Source organism: Octodon degus, unplaced genomic scaffold, assembly GCF_000260255.1.
Source record: "Octodon degus isolate 3935 unplaced genomic scaffold, OctDeg1.0 scaffold00402, whole genome shotgun sequence".
Classification (NCBI taxonomy): Eukaryota; Metazoa; Chordata; class Mammalia; order Rodentia; family Octodontidae; genus Octodon; species Octodon degus.
In genome coordinates, this window is record NW_004524978.1 from 40,953 (window position 1) to 67,827 (window position 26,875).

General features: G+C 36.7%; 1 protein-coding gene across 1 annotated transcript in view; it reads right to left on the minus strand.

The window, feature by feature from the left end:
• Positions 1–26,875, minus strand: part of Mmrn1 (multimerin 1) — a 69,403-nt gene that overhangs the window by 10,932 nt on the left and 31,596 nt on the right. The window contains exons 4-7 of the mRNA XM_004648398.2: positions 26,292–26,398; positions 15,831–15,944; positions 14,534–14,707; positions 8,536–10,512 (exon numbers count right to left, since the gene is read on the minus strand). Of these exons, the coding sequence (XP_004648455.1) occupies positions 8,536–10,512; positions 14,534–14,707; positions 15,831–15,944; positions 26,292–26,398 (2,372 nt within the window). The remainder of the gene's footprint in view (positions 1–8,535; positions 10,513–14,533; positions 14,708–15,830; positions 15,945–26,291; positions 26,399–26,875) is intronic.

The window sequence follows — 26,875 nt, forward strand, 5'->3', positions numbered from 1 at the left end:
TATAGCTACAATCCTTGTATGAACACCCGGGGCAGTCCTCTTTCTCTTAACAACCACCAGGACTCCCCGAGAGGAGCACTGTGTTCGAGTCCACCTTCCTCGCGTCCTCCTGGGCACTTCATCCCAGCTCTCACTGTACCCTCTTGTTCCCACAGGGCCTCCTTCAACGGCCTGCTCCATTTGCCTCCTTGCTGCTTTTTGGTTGTGGCTGGGTACTGTGACCCAAGAGTGCCCCTGGGGCTCAAGCCTCTCCTCCTCCTCCTTCATTGATCTCTTCTCCTACATCTTCCCCTTCCCTCTCTGTTCTTCTCTCTCTGTTCCTCTCCCATTCTCACCAGGCACAGGTAGCCTCCATATTTCTATCTCCAGCTGTCTTCTCTTTCTCTAGACACCTGATTTACGTCTGCGTTCTCAAGTATGACTGTTACACAAATCGGTTTTGACTTACAGCTGCACATTTTCTTCGGACTTCGGACCTATTCTTCTAAATGACTTGGTATTTCTGTAGCGAGAACAGAAATCTCTAAACCAGTGTTTCACAGACTAAACTTCTCTTCCTGCATGCATCTGTACCTTTTGCTTAAAGCTTCTATTTCTTTCACGGAATAATCTAACTTTTCAGTCACCAAAGCCCTGTTTCAAATTTGCGGTTATTCTTTATTTTAGAAGTCTGCATTTTTCAGGCTGGCCAAATAGCTCACTGGATTAAAGTGCCTGCTTAGGCAGGCTCAGGGGCTGGGGTTCAATCCCCCAGCCTGCAGCGATGGCCCTGCTCCCACTAAGACAGCCATTGAGACTGGGGGTGGTGGCCCATTCCTGCATCCCAGCACTTGGGAGGCTGTAAACAGGAGAATCGCTATGAGTTGGACCTACATAGAGAGACCCTGTAGACCCTGTACTAAATACAAAAAAAGTTGGCATTGTAAATTTTGTTTATTATCTATATGTACATATATGTTATAAATACACACAAATCTTTATATTTATATATTTTAATAAACATATGTTTAATGTTTCACTAAAATTTGAATATATTTAATATATATAATACATATGTATATTTATATATTGAACCTTCCTAGATTTCATTGTTCTTAGTCTCCTAGTTGTGGTCTTCATCTATTTGCTCCTAGACTATTGTAATTTTCTAACTGGTTCATCTGAAGTACTCAGAATAAATCCTAATAATGAACATGCATAATGTCATGTTTCTGCCCTGAAATCTCAAATTCATCTTACTTCCACAGACCAAGTTTAAGCATATTGGCATTAACACAGCAAAGCACTTGCTCAGTGAGCGAACGAATGCACTCCGTCCCGACCAAATTATTCATGAGACTCGCCCAGACACCCGGGTTCTGACAAGCTACAGACTCTTATAATAATGAATTCTTACAGCAGGCATTTAGTTCATAGACTATTCTGTACACTTTTCCTTTGCATTAAATCCTTTTAATTCATACTGTGTGAAAGTATTTGCCAAAACAATAATACATTAACAATAAGCATCACATTGCCCGGTGCTATAGGCACGCCTTCCACTGTCACCTGGTCCTAGAACAAAATTACAGAACTGTCCTAGCCAGAGCCATACTTTCCACTTTTCTATGCTCAGTTTCTTGTGGACTTCACTTATTTAAAGTAACCTACTCCTTGGATAATCAAACACATCCTATAGTACTCTGATTTCCCTTATTTTTTCCTGCTTTTCTTTTTTGCATAACATTTATCACCCTTAGCCATATTATCTATTTGTCTGTCTGTCTGTCTGTCTGTCTGTCTGTCTGTCTGTCTATCTATCTATCTATCTATCTATCTATCTATCTATCTATCTATCTATCTAGTTGCTAGAATGTAAAGTTCAAAATGTAAGGAATTTATTTATTTATTTATGGATTTAGTACAGGGTCTACAGGATCTCACTACACAGATTAGACTCATAGTGATGCTCCTGTTTTCAGCCTCTAAAGTGCTGGGACTACAGGCATGCACCAGCATGCCCAGTCTCAGTCACCATCTCACTTCGCCCAGGGGTGGGACCAGCAGGGCAAGCCAGGGATCGAACTCTGGTCTCTTCGTCTTCCTAAGCAGGCACTTTAATCCTCTGAATTTATTTTTCTTAACATAATTCATCTAGAGCATCTAGAACAGTAGCTGATCCCACCTGGCTCTTAATAAAATATTTGTTGAGTTGAATGAACAATAATTAATTATCACTATTTGAAAAATTAATAATTCTAATTTTTGTAATCCCAAAACAAGAGCTACTTAAATGAGATTTAGTACAACATTTGGCATTGATGTATCACAATTTAAAAAATTATATGTACCTTTATGGTACCTTATACTTAGAAGCATTTGAGGTTAAACCTTCACTATGACATTTTTCCAACAAATGTTTTAGTTTCTAATAAATGACCAAATAATGCACACCTAACTTTGTACAAACGATCATTTTTGAACAAAAAATTCATTGAGCTTGCATTAGTTTTGAAAGGTACTGTTGATGCATCATCATTATGCAGATGATTATTTGGGAAATTGAGTGCTTTTTATAACCTCTATTTAACTTTATCAGGCAGGGCTGGAAAACACAACTAGATGTACACCCCACATAAGGTGAACTCCTCCAATATCTTTGTTTCTCAAATATCTTATGTTTGATGCTCTTCATAAATATTTTTCCTTTGCTTTTCTCTCCATCCTCAGAGTTTCAAATGTGATCGTTATGCTGTACCTTTCAAATACAATCTCTATGCAAATTCAAATTTTAATACTTGCTTAAGATTATAAAAGAATACTTGCACAAATGGTGATTAGCCATAAGATAATTTGGTAACAATTGAAATATGAAATAATATTATTGTGTACAATTTCAAATGAATAATGTAGTTGGTGATCAGAAGGAGAAAACACATAATTATTGTATTTAATTATGGATGAATTAAGAATCATATTTAGTTTCAAATTCTGGATGTCAATATTAGAAGCAGCTTCTTGCTTGGGCAAAAAGCAAAGCACAAGCAGTGAAATATAATTTGGACTTGGTGTCCAGTTCCACTGTGTTTTAAGTTAGATCAAATTTTGGAAATTTTGATTCCAAAAGTGACCATCACACCCAGGGGTTTCTTACTGTTTATCTCTGCTAGCCAGCCACATGACTATGGCAAAGAAGAGGTTGTCATGTAAATCAGCCTCCTCTTTTCACCTGTCATCATCCTTCCTTCACGTGAAGGGGAACTGTATGTTAAGTTGGTATATATGTTCCTCTTCCAGGGAGCCATGCCCATTTAATATTCTCTTGAGCCCTGAAATGATTTATTGTCACTCTCTGGGGAGGCGATCTCCAGCAGACAGATGTGCTAACTAACACCGACAGAATACTTTTAAGATCATGGAAAGAGAAGAGTTAGTGTAGCAGGCCCAAGACTGGCATCTTTAGAAAGGCCAACTTGCATGGCTTTACCTGCAGATGGCATGCAACAACCCCACTTCAATCACTCTCTAACTGGTATCATTCTCTTCATCTAGACTCTGCACAAACAGTAAGGCTAATGCCAAGCACTACTTTCCTTTGGAGAACATGGAGTTTTGGCATGTGATGTGCTGGAGGTACCTAAGGGACCAGCCCACACATGTTGAGTATCTAATGAGCTCATCTAGGAGGCAATAATACCACATATTATTACATCTTTTTCTAATTGCAGTGTTAAGTAAATGAGTGAACATCCAGAAATGTTCTCTTTCAAGGGATGAAAAGGGCATAAAGAAGCCCGTGCAGAGATTTCTCCAGATTCTGCCAGAATCTTTTTCCCGAGTGGATCCTACTGTGTATCTTTTCACCATAATAAACCTTAGCTATAAACATAATATATGCCAGGTCTTGTGAGTGTTTTTGAGAATCACCAGAAGTGTGTATAGTTCAGGGAATCTTCTAAAACAGAGCATAAATTGTAAGTATAAGCAGAGAGTCTTCAAATTTTAGTGGTTTATATTTAGTCATTTTGTACACAAGTTAATTTATTACCTATCTTGAAGTATATTTGAAATTTTTTGTAATACAAAGAGAGCCGGCCAAATAGCTCAGCAGAATAAAGTGCCTGCAAGCAGGTTCAGGGACCGGGGGTTTGATTCCCGGGCCTGCCATGCGGGCCCCACCCCAGGTGCGCTGAGACGGCCATTGAGACTGGGTTTGGTGGCGCGCGCCTATAATCCCAGCTCTTGGGAGGCTGTAAACAGGAGAATCATTACAAGTCCAATCTAGTAGTGAGACCCTGAATACCCTGTACACCCTTCAAAAAAAAAAAAAAATCATAAAGTCTCTTGCAGAAAATTGCTCTTTTTTAAAAAATGTATTTTAGTACAGGGTCTACAGGGTCTCACTACGTAGATTGGACTCATAGTGATCCTCTTGTTTTCAGCCTCTCAAGCGCTGGCATTACAGGTGCGAGCCATGATGCCGAGCCTCAATCACCATCTCAGCGAGCCGCGGGGGCAGGGCCGGCGCGGCAGGCGGGATCAAACCCCAGCTGTTGTGCTCTGCCTGAGAAGGCGATTTAGTCCGCTGAGCTATCTGGCCAGAAAATTGTTCTTTAAACATTTCCAAATATATTTTCAATGTTTATCAATACATGTGTTTTTATACAAATTATCTTTACATTTTTTGTATTCTGGTCTTTTTGGTTTATTACTATACAACAAGCCTAAGCTAAATCATAAACAAATGTTGAGTTAAGCAAAGAGAAAGAATGATGAAATACCATAAGTCCATAAATTATAACAGTACCTGGAAATATTTATATATCAAATATTTAGTGACGTAATGAATGAGAAAATATAACCATTTAATATAGGTAAGAAAACTGCACCATGTACTCATAACTAATGAAACATGCAGATTAGTTTGTCTACCTCAAAATAGAATTGTAAGGAAAGCATGCTATTTTGTTTCATAGATGAGGAAGCATAATTTAGAAAAACGTGTGACCTATTACAAACAAGTATGTTGCCAGGCAGGACTTGCAACCTGACTACTCTGAGTTTGGGGTCCTTTAGCCACCATAGTGCCCCCCCTGAAGAGGCAGAGAAATGGCTTCAAAGGATTACAAGGCATTTAAATATTCACAAGGCTCCTTTTTCTTTTTTTTATTGCTTCTGGTCACCAAAATGACAATTCTTAAAAGCTACATTTGGTATGCTAAACCTTTTTTTTTTTTTTTTAACAGAATGTAATCTTTCTTAGGAACACTGGAATAATTATAAATAGGAGGAGTTTTCTGGAAGCCTAAACAGTTGACTAGGGTAAGTCACTGAAATGACAGTGAATAGTCTCAAAGAGGAAGTGTTTTCCCCATTTCCAGTAAAGGAAGAACCTGTGAGTTACTCGTGGTGACTTCCTGTGGTAATTTATTGGCCATATCTCAGGAAAGGCAGACTGGAAAGTATTACATGTATGTCCCCAGAGTCAAAGCAGAAACTCAGTGTCAGTATTTGGATACTCTAAAAAGAAAATCCCAAGGAATACCAACTCTGGCCATACAGAATATTCAGGTAGAGAGACACTGGAAAGCTTATGATGCATGGAACAGAAGCAGGAAGAAGGGAAGAGTGTAGTGTTGAGGACTGAGCTAAGTGCAGGCAATTAGGAGCCAGCAGAGGTCAACCACTTCTAGCAGATAATCTCACTGAGGGCTACTTTGCTTATCTTCAAAATGGTAACAGTGCTGTGATATCACACACCTCATGCACAATGGCAAATGAAGGAAAGTATATAGTATAAATTATACAGGACCTACTCACAGTATCTAATGTCATATTATTGTAGTGTTAGGCCTCAAAGTAAGTTATCATCTATTGAAATAAAATTTTAAAGTATTTTTCAATGGCTTTTCCTTCTACAAACTGCATGCATTTTATAAATGATAGTAGTTATAGTAGCAATACTATGACTAAGTTTCATAAAAAGCTGAATTATCTTCTGTTTTAATTGTGTAGGGATGGAAAAATGCAGTTCTGGTATGAATTATACAATATTAAGGTCAAAGGATACAGCTATAATTAGTCAGTATATCCCACCTCTGGTTAAAAGAATGTCAAAGAAATTACTTCATTTTATGCACCTTTATTTTTAAGGAGAACTTAGCTTTTGTCCACTGGATTTGTTAGCTAGACCTTATTGAGCTGCCCAGTGAATATCGCCAGTTCCATGGTCCATGGGAGGAAGATTAGTTTACTGCGTGTGAAAATTCACACAGGGCTTAAAATGGCCCCACACATCATACCATTGTTCCTGCAAGAAGTGAATTTCCACTCCATACATATAATTAGGCTAATACAATTTTATTGCTTTGGTAGTATTATTGGTGTATTTTCTGAGATGGAACAAAAAATAAGTGATTAATTTTGGCTGACAGGTCTGTAAAATTCTATTCACAGTAAATAAAGGGAGAGGAAACAATTTCATCAAAGAATTATTGAACAAAAATGAGAATTAGAACTGAATTATTTTGGATGAACTCATTTAACTCAATAGTCACTCAATCCCCTCGATATCCAAATAGAATTTTTATGAGATCTTAACATGTATTCTTTCTACTTCCAAAACATATAAGTTCTTATGTTCCCAGACAATTGGTTACTCCAGTTAATTTTGAGTTTATTTAGTTTTAAACTAACTATACAGATCCAGATAGCCTTCAATGTAAGGAGGACCACACCACCCCACTTGCCTGGTGTCTGATCATGCACGCTGAGCTGCAGTGAACCTCCTGCTGCAGGGTTCACATGAAGACCAGAGATGGTCTGTAGGGCAGGGTAAGAAAAGAACAGCGCATCACTAGTCCTACAACTGCCATTATGGGAACATCCTGTACTGAGTTACTATATTCCTCTAGGAAACAGAGAAGTCTAAATAGTTTATTCTATACTCCTGGAGGAGTAAGATTAATTCTCCTAGGTCAGATTAATTTGTGGGAATGATTTTAAAAAAGTACTAATTACATTTCATTTCAATATTATTCTGCGATTTTTAGTATAAAAATTCAGAGATTCCATTTGTAAAATCTTTTGAAATTGGAATAATGAGCATCTTTCGTAACTTAAAAAACACAAAATATAAAAATAATTCTAGTGGGCATTTAAAAACACATTCAGAAAAGAAAAATTGACATTTCTTTTTTTAAAAAAATTTTTATAGCCATTTCTTTTAGTAAGCTTAAGGAGCTAGTCTCCTTGTGAAAATATTTGCTATTATTCCCATTAAACACTCCAATTTTTTTTCTTTCACACAGAGAGACTACTAGACAGTTTATACCGCACTGGCTCTCTTTCCCCTCCAGCTGATGCTGATGCTTCTCCCATGGTATTTATAACACCTATTTACCCAGATTAAAAACTTTAAAATATTCTGAGTTTCTCTCTTTAAAGTGACTTGCATTCAGGCTGTGAACAGCTGGTGGGTTGTGTTTTAATCTGTGGTTTTTACAATGATGCAGTCTGCAACACAGACCTCTAATGACCTCAGTGAATTACCTGTTGTAATCCCATCACTTCCCAGGAAGAAACTGAGGCCTGGGAGGTCACGTTTTACATAAGGCTGCTAAGACAGAAACTTACTAATGCAGCTAGGATCAGAATCAAGTTCCAGGGGCTGAGGAGATGGCTCAGTAGAATAAATGCTTCCCTGGCAAGCGAAAGGGCCTGAATTCAATCCCCAGTTCCACCAAAAAAAAAAAAAAAAAAAAAAAATCAAGTTCCAGTTCTAAGATTACAGCTATTTCCATTGTCTCTCTTTCTATCGGATAGCCATAACATTTCTGACATTTGTCTTCTCTGTTTCAATCGTCTCTTCTTTAGCTCTTACTCTTACTGCTTTTGCAAAAATTCACTCAGTAAGATCTTCGCTGGTTTTCCGGGGTTCTTTGCAATCCTGCGCTGCACTACTGTTCAGAAAATAGCCTCAAGTTTCTGAATCACAGTTCCTACTACACCCAATTCATTCATTGAGCCGATTGTTTGAAGAGATTCATCTCTTTGAAACACCTTAGCTAAGCAACGTGACTTGACATGTACAAACTTCTGTGATCTACCGCAGCTTATTCCTGAACAGTCACTTTTACACTGTTCTTCAACAGATGCTGCCTGAGATCTTACTACATATCCAGTATTGTGTTCAGTGATATCAGAATGAATTTCTGGTCTTATTTACCAAGGAGCTCATTGTGTCACAGCTTTTAACAAACACAGTCTGCACAGAAAAAAAAAAACCACAGTAACTTTAATTGATTATTTTATAGTGCTTTACTCAGAAAAAGCAAAAAATAAATGTAGTCCAGTATATACACCACAGGTACTGCTCTATCTTGATATCAAACTTACACAGAATCAGCATCAAATAATGCATCAGTGATCTATGCCTCTCCTGACCAAATTCAAGTAAGATATTTTTATGTGGATAATCTTATTAAACCTTACAAATATACTGCATATTATTTAAATGAAAAAGTAGCTTAAAATTATTTTTTAGTACCTACTTACCTGGAAATACAATGTTGTCTGTGTTTCTTTGGGCCCGGTTTATGAGGATAGTGGTAAGATTTACTGTTGGTTTCTTAAATGTATTAAGTTTCTTTGGCTTTTTTACTTGCTTCTGAGATTCGACAATGTTTGTCAGACTATCAGATCTTAAGCGCTCTATAAACTGAGTGAAATTAGACAGAGCAGCCTGAGTCTTTATTTCAACTATTGATTCCACAAACTCTGTCAGACATTTCTGCTGACGATCTGGCAAGGAACCTTTTACCCACTTCGCTGTGGTAATATTCAGTTCTGATGCACTTGTAGAATCACTGTGACACATCATTAGAAATTCATGAAGAGTTTTGTTAATCAAAGAGAAATTAATTGACAGGCGGATGGATTTTGCTTCCAGAGCCTTAAACCTGGAATTCAATACTTGTAATTGAAGAGCTTGGTCTCTCTCATTTGTGGTCATGCTTGTTTTAAGTGAAATATAGTAAGGTAGGAGTGTTTGGGTCACTTTAGATTCAATGACTTTCAGCCGAGTTTCAAAATTTTTAAAACTTTTAGTAACCAAGATTAAATTTTCTTCCAAATGACTTACATTTTCTTGTAATTTTATTTGTTGGGAAGCAGTTTCATTGAATATTTGGTAAATCTTTTGAAAGTGGGACTGATGTAGTTTCTCATCTTCAGGAATGTCTGCAAGGGCCTTGGCAACTTCTAAGACAAAATTGTGTCTCTGCTTGTCATTGACCAAAATCTGAATGGAATCATTCAAACTTTGGAATTGAGCAATAAGTGCCAATACAGTCTCCATGTTTTGGTTGCATTTATGATGGACTTCAGAATTATACTTAGTAGTATATAAATTCTTTTTCAGCACATAGTTGTCTTGAATGAAATCAATGGCATTATTCATAATAGTCATTGTTTTATTTAGGCCATCCTCCATTTCCAATCCATATTCGCGAATACGTTGTTCAAAGGTCTCACCCTGTCTCTGTACTTCATTTCTAAGCAGGTTGTGTCTTTTTGTAAGCTCTTTGCTAAGAAAATTTAGACTGTTGACAGCACTAATCAGATCTTCCACCTTTTTCTTTATAAGCGCTGCTTCCTTTGGTTGGTCATACGTCACTGCCTGTTGAAGGGATGCTCCCCGTTCCAGAAGGGGTTGCAGAATCTCCATGTCATATGTCAAATCATTTAGTTGCTCACCCATTTTATCCATCTTGTTGTCCATTGGAAAGAGAACTTCAGCCAGTGTCTGGTTTAACACCAGTAAATTCTCTTCTGTGTCCTTAAGCTGAAGTTTAAAATCATTTCTATACTTGGCCAGCATGTCCTCACATTCGCTCCTGATGGATTCTTTCTCCCTCTCTAAACTGATGGTGAGATTGTTAACCTTGCTTTTTTGGCTGTGGAAATCATCAAATATTTTCAGCAACATCAAGCCCTGCTTGCTTATCTTCTCATCCAGAGCAGATACATACTCAGAGATGTTACTGTTGACTGTTTCAGCAGCGGTAGCTTCCTTCCCATCTGACTCTTGTGTGGTAGATAAAAGCTGCTCACCTGCTTCCTTCATTTTAGCAAGAGTCTTATTGAGGGATTCATAGTATAGAATGCCCCTCATGTGTTCTTGGTTTAGAGCACCTTCTAAATGAGCTTGCTTCAGTTCTAGTTCTTTAATGGGTTTCTCACATAGAGCAGTCATTTCTTGTCTGACATTAAAGACGCGATTCTTTAGATCTACTATATCAGTTAAACTGGGTTTATGTTCTTGAATTAAAACAGACTTTTGATGGACAGCTATTAAAGCCACAGACTGATTCACTTGTTGGATGACTTGCTTGGTGTTTTCCAGGTCCTGTGATAGACTTGACACAGTCTTGAAGAGCTGTGCTACAGTCTCCTGCATATCACTTTGAAAGACTTTAAATTGCTCTCTAACTGTGCTTTTCACCAGGTCATTAATACTTTTGGATTTCAGACCTAACAGAAGAGATGACAAATAATAAGAAGAAAAATGTGATTTTAAATGCCCAAGATTTTGTGTATCTCTAACAAAATAAAGTTTGAGATTAAATACTAATAATGAACTAAAAAAGTAATTTTCTAATTTATTTCCTTATGACTTAAAATTATTATTTATAGAAGATGATCATTTTAACTGAATAATTAGAGAGAAGCAATCAATTGTGGTATTGAACATACTAGAACTATACACCAAAGAAGATATCAAAAAGTTGACTTTGGTAATAGACCCTTGAATGCAATAATTCTAGATCTAGCCTTAAATGAAAATAAAGAGCTTTGGGGTCTGTGCTTCATAAATAAAACCTATGGTTAACTCAAGACTGCGTTATTAGGTTTCTAGTTAGGAGGTTCACATCTTCTGCATTGAACTCATAAAAATGAATAAAATCACTGCAGAGAAGAGCATGAGTTGAAGGAAAGTATGAAGTAATGGGTACGAGATTTAACAATGCTTTTGTAATGATAAAATAAAGAGGATTAGGGTTCAAAGTAAGTCAATCTGAAAACAAAAATAGGAACTTAAGATATGTTTGATTATGATAATATGGTGTTCTATAGTACTGCATTACGGAGAAAGAGAAGAAGAAAGTTGCCACACTAGTGCCTCCAAGGTCGGACAGGGGCTAGTCATAAGCTAAGACTGTGTAGGCTTGAAGTATAGTATTTTTAAAAGACAGGAAAGGAGAAGGGTACTAGACTGCTCCAAATGAATTAAAGAGAAAAATGAATACTTAAAAATGTAAAGGAAATAAAGCACCATTTCATCAGAAACAAACAAAAAGCAACAAAAAAATAAAAGACATGTATACTATATATATTTATAGTATGCAGCTGTGAAGCCTGTATAAATGGAAAGTATGGCCACTCAAGTTAAAATGAGCCAGTAAGTGTAAGATACAAGCAACATAACACAAAGGATTCTCCACAGGAAGGCTCGTAGAATGCTATATTACTACATGAGTAATTGTTAAAAATCTATGTGCAGCTCAAGTCTGACAACTTAGTGAGAACTTGTCTCGAAATAAAAACCTAAAAAAGGCTGGGAATGTAGCTCTGTGGCTATGCCCCAGGTTCAATCCCCAGTACTATCAAGATATCTGTATGTATGACAAATGGATGTATGATATATTTTACCTAGGAACATACAATAAAAATGAATATTGTTCCTATGTGTATCTATTTTGGAAGCACATTTTCAAAAGTATTCAATATCTGTGAAAGACTTACAAAAATATTGTGAAAGAATAATAGTAATAAAGAATAGGAATGATATACTTCTTAACATCTTGGTATTAATCTGGCAAAATGATAAAGTATAAAGATGAGTGGTTGTTTCCAGGGATAAACATGTCCCTAGAAATCTGTATTACTGTAAAATTCAAAGCTGCAAACTTAAAGAATAATTATATTTTGTTTCTGAACCTATTGTGAACTGAAATAAAGTTAGATCAGTTTGTATATAATAGAAATAAATAATAAAATTATGTAAAACATTGAATAATAATCAGTGACACCTGGGGCCAAAATACTGAGGAAAGAACACAAAGTAATTTGAAAGGCTTGAACAACCACAAAATTAGAAGCTATTCAGAAACATTCTCAGGCTTCATCTCTAAGAATGAACTAGAAAAGCTTTAACATACTTTTGTTTTCTAAATTTTGGTTAGCACTTCACCAGTTACCTATTTATTTAACAAATGTTCATTAAAGACATTTGAAATCACACACAAGAAATGAAAACTGGAAAATTAGATTTGTGGTCTTAAGAGCAGAGTATATCAGTTTCATTAATTGTGAAACTCGACAAAATGAGAAAATATATTTAAGATTGAGGATTAGATCTTCTTTGAGTATATAAGTGCATGATTTTGGCTTAAGATTTTTTTTCCCAGATCAAAAAGGTAAAATGGAATTTAAACTTCATTAAGTTAATTAGTTATAGGCAGTGACAATAGGTGTTAAACTTCACCCAAGGAGAACTGTGTGACTGGAGCCGAACATGAATGACGGATAAAAACATGGCACAGAGAAAATTCAGTAAAGAATCTTGATCAAAGAAGGAAAAAGAAAAACAAAAAGAAAATAAAAATATGAGGTTCTTTAGATATAATGTTTTAAAATCTGTGGAAAAATACATCAGAGAAGGAAAAAATGTATAGCAGTGCCTGAAAAGGCATTAAATTATTATCTTAAAATTTTGTTTAGGGATAAAGAGCTTTTCAGAGTATACTTCTACAACTTGTTACTACAGAAACATTTGTCTGAGTTATTTTTCAAAAATATGTCAACGTTCCTTATGTTTATATCTGTGTAGGCACATCATTTCGAACTATTTGATTGTTTCTTGTGATGTCAGTACTTCTGCTGTCTTAAAAAGATAATATATATTGAGATACGGACATTCTATTTTGGTATTGGCGGTAAAACTCAGGACTTTGTACTTGACAGATAGGCGCTTATGTCACTGAGCTAAATCCCTCACCCCAGTACATTGGTGTTATGGCTTATAGATGTTCTTTCAAAGCTCCATGAGCTCATAGTTAAGGCTTTTGTTTTTTGTTTCTTTTTCTTTTTTTTTTAGAACTGGGGATTGAACTCAGAACCTTGCGCTTGCCAGGGAAGTGCTTATTCTACTGAGCCATCTCCCCTCCACTCAGTTAGGGCTTTTCAGAGGTGGCTGGATCTAGGGTGTGGGAATATGATTTATGGCCATGTGACAATTGGATTAGTCCACAGATTGAAATTAGCATAGTTCTGAGTGTGGATGAATGGATTTACTAAAGACAGAAGCCCCACCCTGGGTGTGGATAGCCCATTCAGTTTATAACCTGGATGGAATTTAAAGGGAAAGGAAAACTTGTTGCTTCCTGCCTTCTATGCCACGTACTTCTGTCATACTTCTTAGAGCCAGCTAACTATGAACAGAAACCTCTACAAATGGTGAGCAGACATAAACCTTTTCTTCTTTAACTTGTGTGTGTTGAGTATTTTGTCCCAGCAATGAAAAAATAACTAAGACAATTGGTGTCAGATTGCTTAACCTTTCTGTGACTGGCCATTTACAGTCTTTTCATAACACCTGAATATTTTGCAAGATGTGAAGGTTTTAATTTTCAGTAGGGTCCTGGCATAGAGATTAAGCTGTGCTTTTCACCCAGAACATGAAACAAGCCAGGGGAGAATTTGTGGTTTTGCTGGGCAATTGGGAACACCTTAGGGGTAAGCTTGGTTTGTATTTTCTGTAAAAGTATTCATTAACTACACAAGTCCTCTAGTTCTCCTAATTAATGACTGTGTTTAGGACATAATTAATCCCTCTGCTGGGAAGGGGATCACATTATTGCTTCTGTGAGTGTGTTTTTTTCCTGTCAGTGTCAGAATTTTTAGTAGGTCAGCAGGTCACAAAAAACAGTATACAGGTTCAAGTCTTTCAGATTGTGATAACCAAATTTGTTAAACAAATTTCACTGGTGTGTTTACAGCCAACTGTATATCGTTTTTTACGGCTTTTTTTTTTTTCTTATGCTATCAATTCAGAGCAAAAAAGTTCTACTTTTCTGGGTGGTATTAGTAATTCTAGCCATACTAAATTTGTAGAACTCAGTTTCTTCCAGTAGCTAAATAGCACCAGTTATTTATATGATTATAAGACAAAAATCATGGTTGAGCTGTGAAAGTATCTGCACTGCTGGAGAATGTGTCAAATTTCTACCTACTTAGCTTTAAAAAAAACCTCTACCTAGTTTTTTTTTTTAAACTATCAACTATAGCAGAGGAAAAAATAGCAAAATATTTTAATGTGCTATTTCATATTATTTCAGAGGTTGAGTGATTTTAAAATACTCATTCAAAGTGCATGTCTTAGATTTCTATACAACGCAATTTAAAGCAAAAATTCCAAAGTGACATGAAAAAGGTAAGTGATTCATTTGCCTGTTGTCTTAAATGAATGAATAATTTATTTTGTTACTTTGACCTTTTAGAAAAGATTGAAATTCTCTGTTTTTATCATCACTGATTTTTGCTTCTAATGAGGAATGCGTGGTCCTTAAATCGTCCACAGCCAAGGAAATGTTGTCCACCTTCTTCTGCAGAGCAGCCAGCTTCTCTGCCTGCTGGCCCATCTGGTCAGCAAGCTTCTGCATCAGTGCTAAAGAGAGAGAAAGTGGGAAACAGTTAAAGTCTATGTTTACAACCACTCAAATATCATGATGGGTCTAAAGCTTATTCAAATAAACTGTATTTGCACTGATGTATTTGAAAATAGGCTACATTCATTTACTGAATGGCAACCCAAAAGCTAAGGCTACTGAAGGGGAGACATTTATAAAAAGCATTGTATCTTTGATTTCTAAAATGTTTAACTTTTCCAAGAATGCCAATCTTTTTTTTTTTTAATCTAAAAGAGCTACTGTCACATTCTCAAAGGGTTGGAAAAAACTGAGGGTTGAAAAACTGCTTCTAAATCCATAACACAGCATTAGATATATGTATATATACATAAAAGAGACTGTAGATATACTAAGAGAATTTTGTTAGTTATAGAATCAGGGTTTAGAAAGAATCACTTCATATAGCAGTGGTACTCTTTGTCTTTTTACATATGGAATTCAATAATTTACACATTTGCAAGTATTTTCTAAAGATACTGAATTCTAATCCCTTTGCTATACTGGAGAACAAATTTTAAGGCACATTCACCTGCATTCTTAAAAAGATCTCCTTAAGTCAGGATAGATCTATACTAAGCACAGTTCAGAGGTGGTAGCAGTACACACACCAATATTCCTAAGGGTAAGGTAAGCACTTATGGTCGGGAGGAAGAGAACGTAGGCGACATGCCAGCTTTCCGTGGACACAAGGTTCTCACGGGCCCTTAGTAATCATGGCCTCCTGAGTCACTGTCTTTTAAGTAATGAAAGAGACTTCTCTGCACCTTTCAGGCAATCAGTGCATTGCTTCCAGGATCACACCTCTCCGAGGGTAAAGTATGTCTGGAAACCTCTTCTTTCCTCTATCATCCAGCATCACAAAAATTTTATTCTCTTTCTGGGTTTGCATAAAGCTTTGCAACAATTATCCACCTTCCTAGGGAACCCGAAGCTCATTCAGTTTGGTGCCCGACATCCCCCACCCACCCCCAGGAAGGACTGAGAGGTATGCTAATGTGTTTCCATCACACATTTGACTGGCCAGAAATCTCTCGTTTGAACGTCGTAATATGTAGTGTTGATAATAGCTTGGTTAGAGAGATAGTAATCACAATCCATGACCTGAGTTGCCACAGTCTTGCTGCTGCTGAAGCTGCAGCTCTTCCACCGTTCCTCTGGCAACAGCTGTGTGACTTTCAGCCTGGTTGCTGTGCATCAGTTGCTGCTGTTCCTGGGCTGGAGGGAAGGAAAGAAAAAAAAGAAGAGAGTGTTAGGCATTGGAACAGCCTCATTTTTTTCAGTCCTGAGCAGTAATGTGGCTGGCACTCATTTTCCTGCGTACTGAAGCATGATGCTTGAGGATGATTGCAGAGTAAGCTGCTCTCCCCTGCCCCCTGCCATAGGGCAGTGTGACTGTGACACAGTGTTGGAGTTGGGAGGGCAGGGCTCTAATTCTGCCTGGCAAAAGATGAAATTATTCACAATTCCTTTAGGCAAAAATAGATGGTACTTTGCAGGGGGAGGAGATGTAAACTGCCTGCATCATTTGGTGGAATTTAAAATCTGCTCTACTGAAAGCTATAGCAGCCTTACAAGTGGACTGGCACAAAGGCTGACTGTTTAACAATGCAATTTGGTGACTACTGGAAATAAGGGGGAGCTCAGGTTCCTTCCAGAAAAGAGACCTTTTAATATTGCTGTGGGATGGGCTTATCCCAGATTTTTAAGAAATACATAGTCTCTATTAGGCTAAAAGTAGAAAATACACTGGTATAGGCACATCTTAGTGAAATTTCGTAAGAATAGAAATGCTTACATTTAATCTTAAGAAATTCCATTTCCCATGAGTCTGTAATACGTTAAATGGCAATGTAACTTTTCATTGGGATAAGCAGTTTCTAGAGAAAATTCATTAAAAAGTCGACAGATCAAGTAATATAGAGTTGAGTGAATAAATTTATTTGTTGAAAGCTTCATAAGGGCTGACCAGATAGCTCAGCGGATTAAAGCACCTGCTGAGGCAGATGCAGGGGCTGGGGGTTCGATCCCCAGCATGCTGTGCTGGCCCCACCCCCAGGGTGTGCTGAGATGGCGATTGAGGTTGGTCATGGTGGTGCGCGCCTGTAATCGCGGCACTTGGGAGGCTGAACACAGGAGAGTCACTATGAGTCTGATCTGTGTGTGAGATCCTGTAGATCCTGTACTAAATACATTAAAAAAAAAAAAAAAAGCTTCATGTCAGACAAGGGAAAACACATGTTTTGTGTCCTGCTAGGCTTGTTTTGCTGCAAAATTATGTACCAATAAAATTCTGTACCTCTGATACATATTAATTATGCTCCCTAAGGTACGATAGCTGTAACAATAGCACTAGAGTTTTCTACTCTATAAAATGTGTAATAGATTTGGCACTAATTTGGGTGAGACTCTATAGTTAGATTGAATTTGCTTTCTTTTACTTCAGGGCATTGAGCTAAATAAATGAATTTTGATTCATGTCCGCTGTTTCCTTTTCATTTTCCTCCACTGTATTATATAAAGTCCTCTGTAATTATTTATGAGTTCGGCAGAAGAAAAGTGTAATTATTTGGGGCCGAGGTGGGTGGGAGAAAGCATAAACGTTTTTGCCAAGTCCTAGCAATAAGTTTCTCAGAGTCTAAATGCAAACTAGTCCATATAAATATAGCTATTAAATGATTGCATACATTTTTATCATGCCTTCTTGCTAGATGAAATAATAAGATTTTTTTCTGGCTATTTAAGTCTGTCTGCTTGAAGGTCTTGAGAGTAAAGTTGGTTTTCAAACCACAGTGCCTAGAGTAGAATACCAACACGCCTTGGGAATTCTTAGACCTGTGGCTTCCAGACCCTCCCGTAGACCAAATAATTTAAGACATTCTGGGGTTGAACAGCAATTTCTATTTTAACAAACCCTGTTCATGCTTCTCATACACACTGGCTTTGAGTAACAAAGAAGTGAAGTGATCCAATGAATCCCAGCTCACAATTTTTTTGTTCTCTGAGAAGTGGAAGAAAATTGTGATTAATTTATTTTAAGATAAGCGTGGTGACACAATGAAGGATGAACTGGGAAGGGTGCATGACAAGTGTAACTCCTTCCACAGTGACACCTCACACCTGTTTTTCAGAGCTAGTCGGTCCACGCCACGCACCACACAGACGTTGTGCAGCATTCAGTGTCTTGCTGGAGTCCTTCATCAGCTTTTCTCTGCCTATGATTATGTAGTGCTGGAATTTCTGAGTTACTCGGGGCTGGGTACTTTCACTGGCTTGCTCAAGCATCCTAATTCTTCTAAATGTGTGGTTATTTGATAATTACAATTCAAGAAGTGCTGAGTTACTAAAACCACTGAAAGAGACAAGTTTAAATCATTAAAGCTCTTTCTTTTCAATACTATCAGTGTGAATTTTTCAAATCTAAGAAAAAACTAGAAATTTTACCAGTTATTAGAGCTGATACTGGAGTAGGCAATGACATGCAAACATTAATTACTATGAAACGTTTCTTAGTACATACAGGGTCAAATAACATTAAAAAATCAGCATTAAGCAAGTTGTCCTTTTGAAATGAAAATTAGCTTAATAAAAATTAGTCTGTTATTTTTACTTGATAAAGAAATGTTGGATTCAAATAATGCTGTAAATGTGTATTATCTAAAATCAAAATTATTGTGTTTATTTTTTATCACATTTATCTTATACTGAGGATCACCTGTGATCATTAATAATGAAAAGGAAAATAGAGAATGTTATAAAACTAGTTTCATAAAATGAACATTTTTAATAACAAATTAATGTTTTAAATGAAAGCAAACCTTTTATTCATCTTTAAGCCTGCTTAAGCAAAGCAGTCAGGCTCAGGATACTGTGGTTTGATCCCCAGATCCTCATGGCTTACCAGACCTGCCCTTAAGTCATCCTGAGCCAGCCCCCATCCCCCCCCCAAAAAAAATCGCTATTCATTTTTTTTTTTTTTTTTTTTGGCGGTACTGGGGATTGAACTCAGAACCCTGTGCTTGCCAGGCAAGTGCTTATTCTACTGAGCTATCTCCCTAGCCCCTTATTATTCATTTAAAAAAAATTATTTATTTATCTGTATGAGGGTCTTCCTACACAGTTTAGGCATGTAGTGATCCTCCTACCTCAGTTTCCCCAGGGCTGGGATTGCAGGTGTGGGTCACCATGCCCGGTTTCAGTGGCTGGCCCAGCACCCCTGGGGTTCCAGGGCTGGCACGGCATGCCGTACCAGAGATTGAATTCAAGTCCTTGTGATTGCCAGGCAGGTGCTTAGACCACTGAACTATCTCCCCAGTCCCTAAAAGCAAACCTTTTAAAATATTGGCTTAATAATAATAAAATAATAAAATAAAACTTTAAAATACAATATCAAATAGTATTAATAAAAAGCAAAACACTTAGAAAAATAATATCAAAATTTTAAACAATACTTATATTTGAAATGATAGAGCATTTCAAAAGAGAAAATTATTATAATTACTTAACATAATTATTCTGAGATAGATATATTTATGCAAATCAGTTTCATGTTACTGTTTTATAAAGCAGGTAGCTCCAAAATGAGCAAATTTGTACGTGTCAAAGCTTTAAGATATTAATGACATTCGAACTTTCTCATATACAAGTTTTCAAAATTTACTTAAAACACAAACATCAAAGTGTAAAGGCAATTTCTTTCCTGTATTAGAAGGAAAAACATCTTCTCCATTTGTATATGAACATTACAGAACAAATGTTGCCATACAAATTGTGACAAGGATTTTTTTTTTTTTTTTTTTTTTTGCTGGCTCAGCCTGCCTTAAGGGCGGGTCTGGTACAGCATGTGGGGGCAGGGATCGAACTGTGGTCCCCTATGCCCGGCTTGGTTTGCCCAAGCAGGCACTTAAACAGCTGAACTAACCCACAAGCCCCTCCCCCTACGAATTGTGGACTTTAAAAGACACTGAATTTTTCAAGTAGGCAGACCCAGTAGAATAATAGTGAGAGAGTAAGCTAGAAGTTCCTGAAAAAATTTTAAATAAATTTCTGAGTTTTTAAAATTTTGGCACTATAAATTACTGTTTTCAATTATCTGGCAGAATCATTGATAAGTGCATTGTCATGTAAAGCCTTTAAGACTTTTCTAGATGAACTTCACATTTGCTGCCATGTATACAATAAAACAAAGGGAATAAATATAGAAAACAGAGACAAAATATACTAGGGATTAAATAATAAAAATTACATGAATATAGTGATATTATGCTATGGCTAAAAAAGTATTTTTATAAATTATATTGCTTATTAAACCATTTATTAAATTTCCTATGTACTATAAATATGTATATTTGAAAGCTATATATTCTACTTGAAGCAAATATATATTTTTGAAGTATCAATATTTATATATTATTTGAAAATGAATGTAATAGATGAGAAACAAATAGATGTTTCTAATAAATTAAATGAAAACAAAATTATATGACAAATCTAAGAAATTTAATAAATGCTTCTTGATTTATGTTGTTCTGATGTTGCTTTTGTAAATGACACTTATAAAACTTAATAAATTAATCAGTATATTTCTATCAGAATTTTCATAATTTAGTTAATAAAGCTATCAAATATTCAGAATGTATACTATTAAAGACTGGAAAAATTTGAATACAATGTCTTTTCTCATTAGAAACTAATATGTAATTTAACAGGGTGACAGCATTATGACATTAATAGAAATTATCAATTCACTGTCAGTCCTGTCACCCAGTGGCTCTAAATTACATCAGAAAGTATTTAAAAGAGATTGAAATAGTTTGCTACATTAAATCACCTCTCAGAAAGGGACATTATTTGGGTGGTATCTATGTCACAAGAAAAAGGACACCAATACTTTGGTGGAAATCAATACATTATTTAGAAACTATTAGAATATGAGAGATTTGCATTATGCTTTCTATTTCTTGGCATGTAGTTTTATAACTAACCTATGTATTCATTCAAAAATATGTGATGCATTCTTAGTGTCTGATTTATGTATCGATTGATTTTATAGAATAGGCACAGTTTAAAGACTGGAAAAGCTAGATTTCTGTCTGCCTCTGCCTCTGCCTCTGCCTCTGCCTCTGTCTCTGTCTCTGTCTCTGTCTGTGTCTCTGTCTCTGCCTCTCAGTCTTTCTCTGTCTCCCTCTCTCTTGCCTGAACTGGATAGCAGGGGAAAAAATTACTACTTGAAATTCTCCCTCTCAAATTCCAGCTAGGACCTGCTACTCCTTCCCCCATTTCCTCCTCTAGTTTCTCCTCCTCCTTCTCCTCCTATTCTTCTTTCTCCTCTCCTTTGTGTATGTGTGAGTATGCACATGCATGGACGGTGGCGGAGGGCAGTGGGAGGGAGAGAGGAGACTAGGTGAGAAAATTGACTCCAAAATAAATAAATATATAAATACCTATGAAATATTATACAAAGGTCTTTGGGATCCAGTTGTCATATAAACCTTTGTCCTACTCAATTCATTAGATGGGCTCCCTGCCAAGGCTGTTAAAAACTTGAAATGCCTGTTTTACAAATTCAATAGTTCATGTTATCTTTTCCTCGCTCTGTTTGTCAACTGGAGTTCAATACTTGCATTCATCCCAATTTATTGCACAGGATTTAACTTGTGGCCGCGAAGACCCGATAGGATCTCTGCCAGTGGAGTCGGTTACTCTCCTGTGATAAAGAGCCTTGTTGATCAATGCTTCTTTACTGCTTCATTTACAATTTTTCTGTCTCCCCAAATGTATCTTCCACCACAAAGACTGCTACAGATTCTAGGGTTTCCAAGCAATCTATCATCTTTTTCAACAAAGCACAGACTTCTGATTTGTTCTGCTGGGTGCCCATTTCTAAGCCTCTCTTTCTTGGCCCTTTCTAAGTCGTAGGTGCAGGGACCAAAAGCATTTATTGAAATCCACAAAACTGAAACATTTTCATGCAGTTCAGATGTTTTAGAATGCAGTATAGGTTTAAACATGAACTTCTTTGGTCTTATCTGACAACCTAAGAACTCTCCGAGACCCCGCCCTACAAGCCTGACAGCCCACAGTGAAATCTCTGACGTTGGTGGATCAAGGACTTAGAGAAGCAAGGTTGCTGAGCACAAGCAAGAACTTCCGCTCCCTCATTAGTTAAGTTTCTTTAATTAGACAGGTTTTATTTGAAAGTGTTTCTCTCCTTCCAGGCCTTAGAGCATATGGAGGAAGTCATTAATGGCAGCTCAGTAATGAGCCCGCTTGCCCTCTCCCCTTTCCTGCCAGGGAGCCTCCTGGGTGGCCTGCCAGGACAGGTTTCCAGCTGACTGTGCACCCACAAGAGGATGCTTGCACGGGAGATGCTGGGTGCACAGGTACAGATGTGCCAGGGGGCTGCGGCGGGCAGCGTGGTGCAGCAGAGCCTCAGGGGTGGCGTTCAAGCAAGTGCACCAGCATGCTACTAGAGTGACACTTGCGAGAGGGAAGGTCTCCTCCGAAAAAGAACATGGGAAAGACCTAAGTATGTGAAGATACAAGAAGATAGATTTTTCCCTCTCTTTAGCACTAGAACTTTTATGCATGTTATTGGAACATTTTTAAGAATAATCTCACTGCAGAAGCCTCATATTTAAAATGTTTCTTCCACTACTTGTTCTATAATTTGAATTGTTTCATAGTGCTTATAAAAATCTTCCTTCTTTATAACATATGGTAGGGGTTGCTTTATTTCCATAGTCATGCATATTCTCATCTTTTCAGCATTTATATATCAGCCTATATAATATTTATGTTTATAAAACCTAACTGTACATAATACTTTTTTTCCTGTACACAAAATCTGGATTAAAAAGACTTTTTTTTTTAGAAAAACAAATTTGTACATACATATGTACCAATTCCCCAAAGTGAATGTATTAGCCAATATGTACTAATAAAAAAGATTTGAAGAAAGTTTTTTTTTTTATCAGCTTTTCTAGTATAACACTTTGAACTTCAGTTTCTTTTCTGTGTGTCCCTAAAACAAGTTTTCTTGTCTTACTTCAGAATATCTTAGAGACACCTACTGGAGAGGCGTATAATTGCAAAATTCATAAAATAAGTGTAAGTTGTGTGGTACTATTGATATTTAAAAAATGCCTCGAAAATCATTTCGCAAAATCAGATTCCTGGGTCATGGATATAGCTCAGCAGGCTTAATCACCTGCCTGGCAAGCACAAGGTCCAGAGTTCCATCCTCAGTACCAAAAAGCCCCAAACCAAAACAAAAGTCAGACTTTTTTTTAAGGTAAACTTATAGGATCCCCAAAAGACAATACAAAAGTAAATCATGCCAAAATTAATATTTTGATATTGTACTTAATTAACATGGCTTTAGTAATACTCTATTCACTTTAGACTTTTTAATAATTGGTTTCCTTTTGATAGTAGGACCGATATTTTAATAAGGTCTCCTACCACTCTGTCTAGAGTATTCTGATTATCTGGGCCATAGGTAAAATATGGCTGTGGCAGATCAGAACACAGCCCAATAAGATACCAGAAAAAGTTGCCCCATGGATTATGAGGAAAAACATTTCTCCATGGAGATCTGAGGATGAATGTAGAGAAAAAAGAGAAGAAAAAAAAGAGGTAGAAAAACAGAGAAAAAGCAGAAAAAGAGAGTTCAGTAGCTCATAGTTCCTATCTTTTCCTGAACTATTGATGTTCCTGGGTATTTAACGGATTTTTCCCAAGTGAAATCTAAAATCAGAGGAAATTGTTGTTTCCTATCATGGAATTTACTTAGTTTGTGTCACATGTTGGGGTGGCCTGGTTTATAGGTTATGTAGTATTTTACAAATTTTTATGAATTAAATAATTTTGACACTCTAAGGGACTCGCCCTGAAATAGTTGTCAAGGCCAGGTTATTCTGCATTCGCGAGAGCTCAGAAGAGACTTAAAGGATGGATGAGCCAACGTGATTGTTCTTGATCTATGAGGCATCCTGTCATCTGAGCCAGAAGGGACAGTGTTGTCAAACACTGTTTATTTTTACAGGGAATAATTTCCTCTACTGCAGAAGAATAAAAGACTAGTGGCACATTTATAAAATGTGATAGGAAGTGTGCAGGGGACTCGGCATGTAATTGGGTAGCTATCAGAAGAGAAAATGTGGCGAAAAGCCCTCAGGATAGAGATAATGAAGAATGGCTCAGTGACAGAGGGACGCAGTAGTTCCTGTTCCTGCCAATACATCAGTTGCAGTAATAAAAAATTCAGTGGTTTTATGGACTGCCATAAAAGTGAGGAGAAGGATGGGCAGAGTATTGTAGGGAGCCACAGGATGAGAGACAGGCCTTCCACAGCCACTTAATCAGCAGATATCTGAATTGTGAGTAGTTGTAGTTATGTGATTGTGACAGCAAGGTCATAGGCAGATCTGTTGTGGGACATTTTTGTCAGTTTGAATTAAGACGATAATTTGTAAATTTGGTAATGAAGATATCCACAGAAAGCTTTCACTTAAGTGATCAAAGATAGAACCACCTGATCATGATTTGAATAGTTGATACAATAATTTGAAAAAATAGGATTTAGCACATTATAGATATTCGGGATTGTCAAATAAATACTGTATATATTTATAGTGAAGAAGTTCTTTTTTTTTTTTTTTGTATTAGGGAAGTTTCTACAGGGTGTTCAGAATCAGATTTGTAGTGATCCGCCTGTTTACAGCCTCCCAAGAGCTGGGATTACAGGCATGTGCCACCACGCCCAGTCTCAATAGCTATCTCAGTGCGCCCGGAGGACGGGGCCAGCACAGAAGGCCCAGGAATTGAACCCCAGACCCCTACGCCTGCTTGCAGATGCTTTAATCCGCTTAGCTATTTGGCTGGCCTTATAGTAAAGAAGTTCTATGTCTCTTTTTTCTTCCGACATGTATATAGTCCGTCACAGTGACTAAGAATTGATCAACAAGTATAAAAGCCCGAAGTGTGGAGAAATAGCAGTCCTCATCAAGGGGGACCTGTGAGTCTTTGATCCGAAGACCCTGCTCCCTGCCATGTACATATCTTCAGCCCCTTTTAGGCAACAGCATTAACGTTTAGGTGGTACATTTCTAGGAAGGCATTCTGGAAACACACCATTGAAACTTAAAAAATAGTAATAGAACTAACATTCCCAAGATATCATTCTCCATATAATAGAAATGTAAACCTTAGAAGTATAATTATAAGTACTGTCTAGAATTTTAAATTATTTAAAAATATGGATAGGAAAGGATATATTTTAAAATTGTGAGTATTTGTACAACTCACAGAAAGTGCTTTGGAAGCAGGGCTACCCTTGGGCTTTTTCAGAGTATACTGTACTAACTCATTTCCAAGTATTTCCAGTATGGATCATATTTTCTTTAGAAGTTTATTTTACCTGATTAATAATGCAGTACATATTCATGCCACAGCCTGGAAATGCACTGAATTTTATATCATTGAAATTCAAGCTAGACTCAGAACCCATAGCACTGCAGACATTTGCCTACCGTTTCTCATTGTATGAGCTGGCAAAGCCATATATAACATCACTAACTAAACTGCAAGGGTCCTAGAGCTCTTGTTCTATGATTTTCTTTCTTGTAATGTGAATCATAATGGTTTCTCCACACATATTAATTTTTAATCACAGTCTCTTTCACTGTTGATTGAATTCCCCACCACTGCTAATGGTCGTTCTTGTAATATTCATTCATTTAAAATATGCATGCTGATGCCATATCGTATTATTCAAAAGAAACCTGCTTAAAGCCCAAAGCAAAATAATAGTCACATGGATGTTAGGCCACCTTGGGTTACCATGTGTTTGATCAGTCTTCCCACCAGAAAATGCTTAAAATCTCAGTTGAAAAACTTGACTCCATTAGGATTTAAAAATACATTCAAAGTGTATGTGGTATATTCTTTTCTTTGTGTGTATTTTGGTACAGGGTCTCACTACACAGTATTCTTTACCATATAATTTCACTCATACACATGTTACTTCAAATGAAGTAGAATAAAATTAGAGGGAAGTTATTTTTGCATGATCCCTTCTGATAATTATTTAGAAATATAAAATTGCACTTCTTATATTTCAGTAAGCTATATCTTTGTACCACTTAGTTAAAAACAGGTAAGCTATTTAGCCAGTTGTCCACACATGCATCCTATAAAACTGAGCTGACAATGGGGGCACAAGTTACACGACAGCTTACAAGGTGTTAGGATAATAAAATAGTTCACAATTCAGGTAACTTTAAAAGTATAATTCTAATACTTTGGCTACATGTTAGTTTAGTTTTGTTCAAAAGGGGAAATTTAGGGGCTGGGGAGATGGCTCAGTGGAATAAGCACTTCCCTGGCAAGTGCAAGGGCCTGAGTTCAATCCCTGGTTCTGCCAGAAAAAAAAAAAAAAAAAAAAAAAAAAAGGGGAAATTCAGCTTTTTTCCCTCACTAAGGGGAAGTTAATAAGGGATAAACTGCTTATTCATCAGAATTTTTACGCTTCTGATTCCGATTACAAAATTTATAAGAGCCTACCTTTTAGCTGGCAGTTTGGTCCACTGTACCCCGGGCAGCACTTCCATTCCAACGAAGTAACAATTTTATGTTGCATTCTATAGACAGGATTGGGTGTTCTCTGAGCTCTAGACAGGAGAGTGATTGGGGAGAAATAGATTATTTAAATTATCAAGCAGAATTGGAATTAGAATTATGAATACAAACTATTTGGAGCAATGCCCAAAATAGAATTTAGTAAGTGTTAGTTGTTATAATCCACACCTTCATCATCAATATTATATTAAAAACTGCTAAACTTAGATTTCTTTGAATATACTATGAAAAGCATTACTGAGTATATTGCAACTTTACATTGCTACCTGCCATTACATTTTCTAAAGATTTTTTTTTACTCTTCATAATGTTTAGCTAAATCTGTTAGAATTTATTTCAATTACAATTTGAAAGAATTTATATAACGATTTTTATATTACATACAAATACATTTTTTTAAAATTTTTATTTATTTATTTATTTGTGTGTGGCCAGCTCAGCCCACCAGGGGGCAGGGCTGGCTGGCATGTGGTGCTGGGGGATTGAACCGCGGTCCCTGTGCTTTGCTA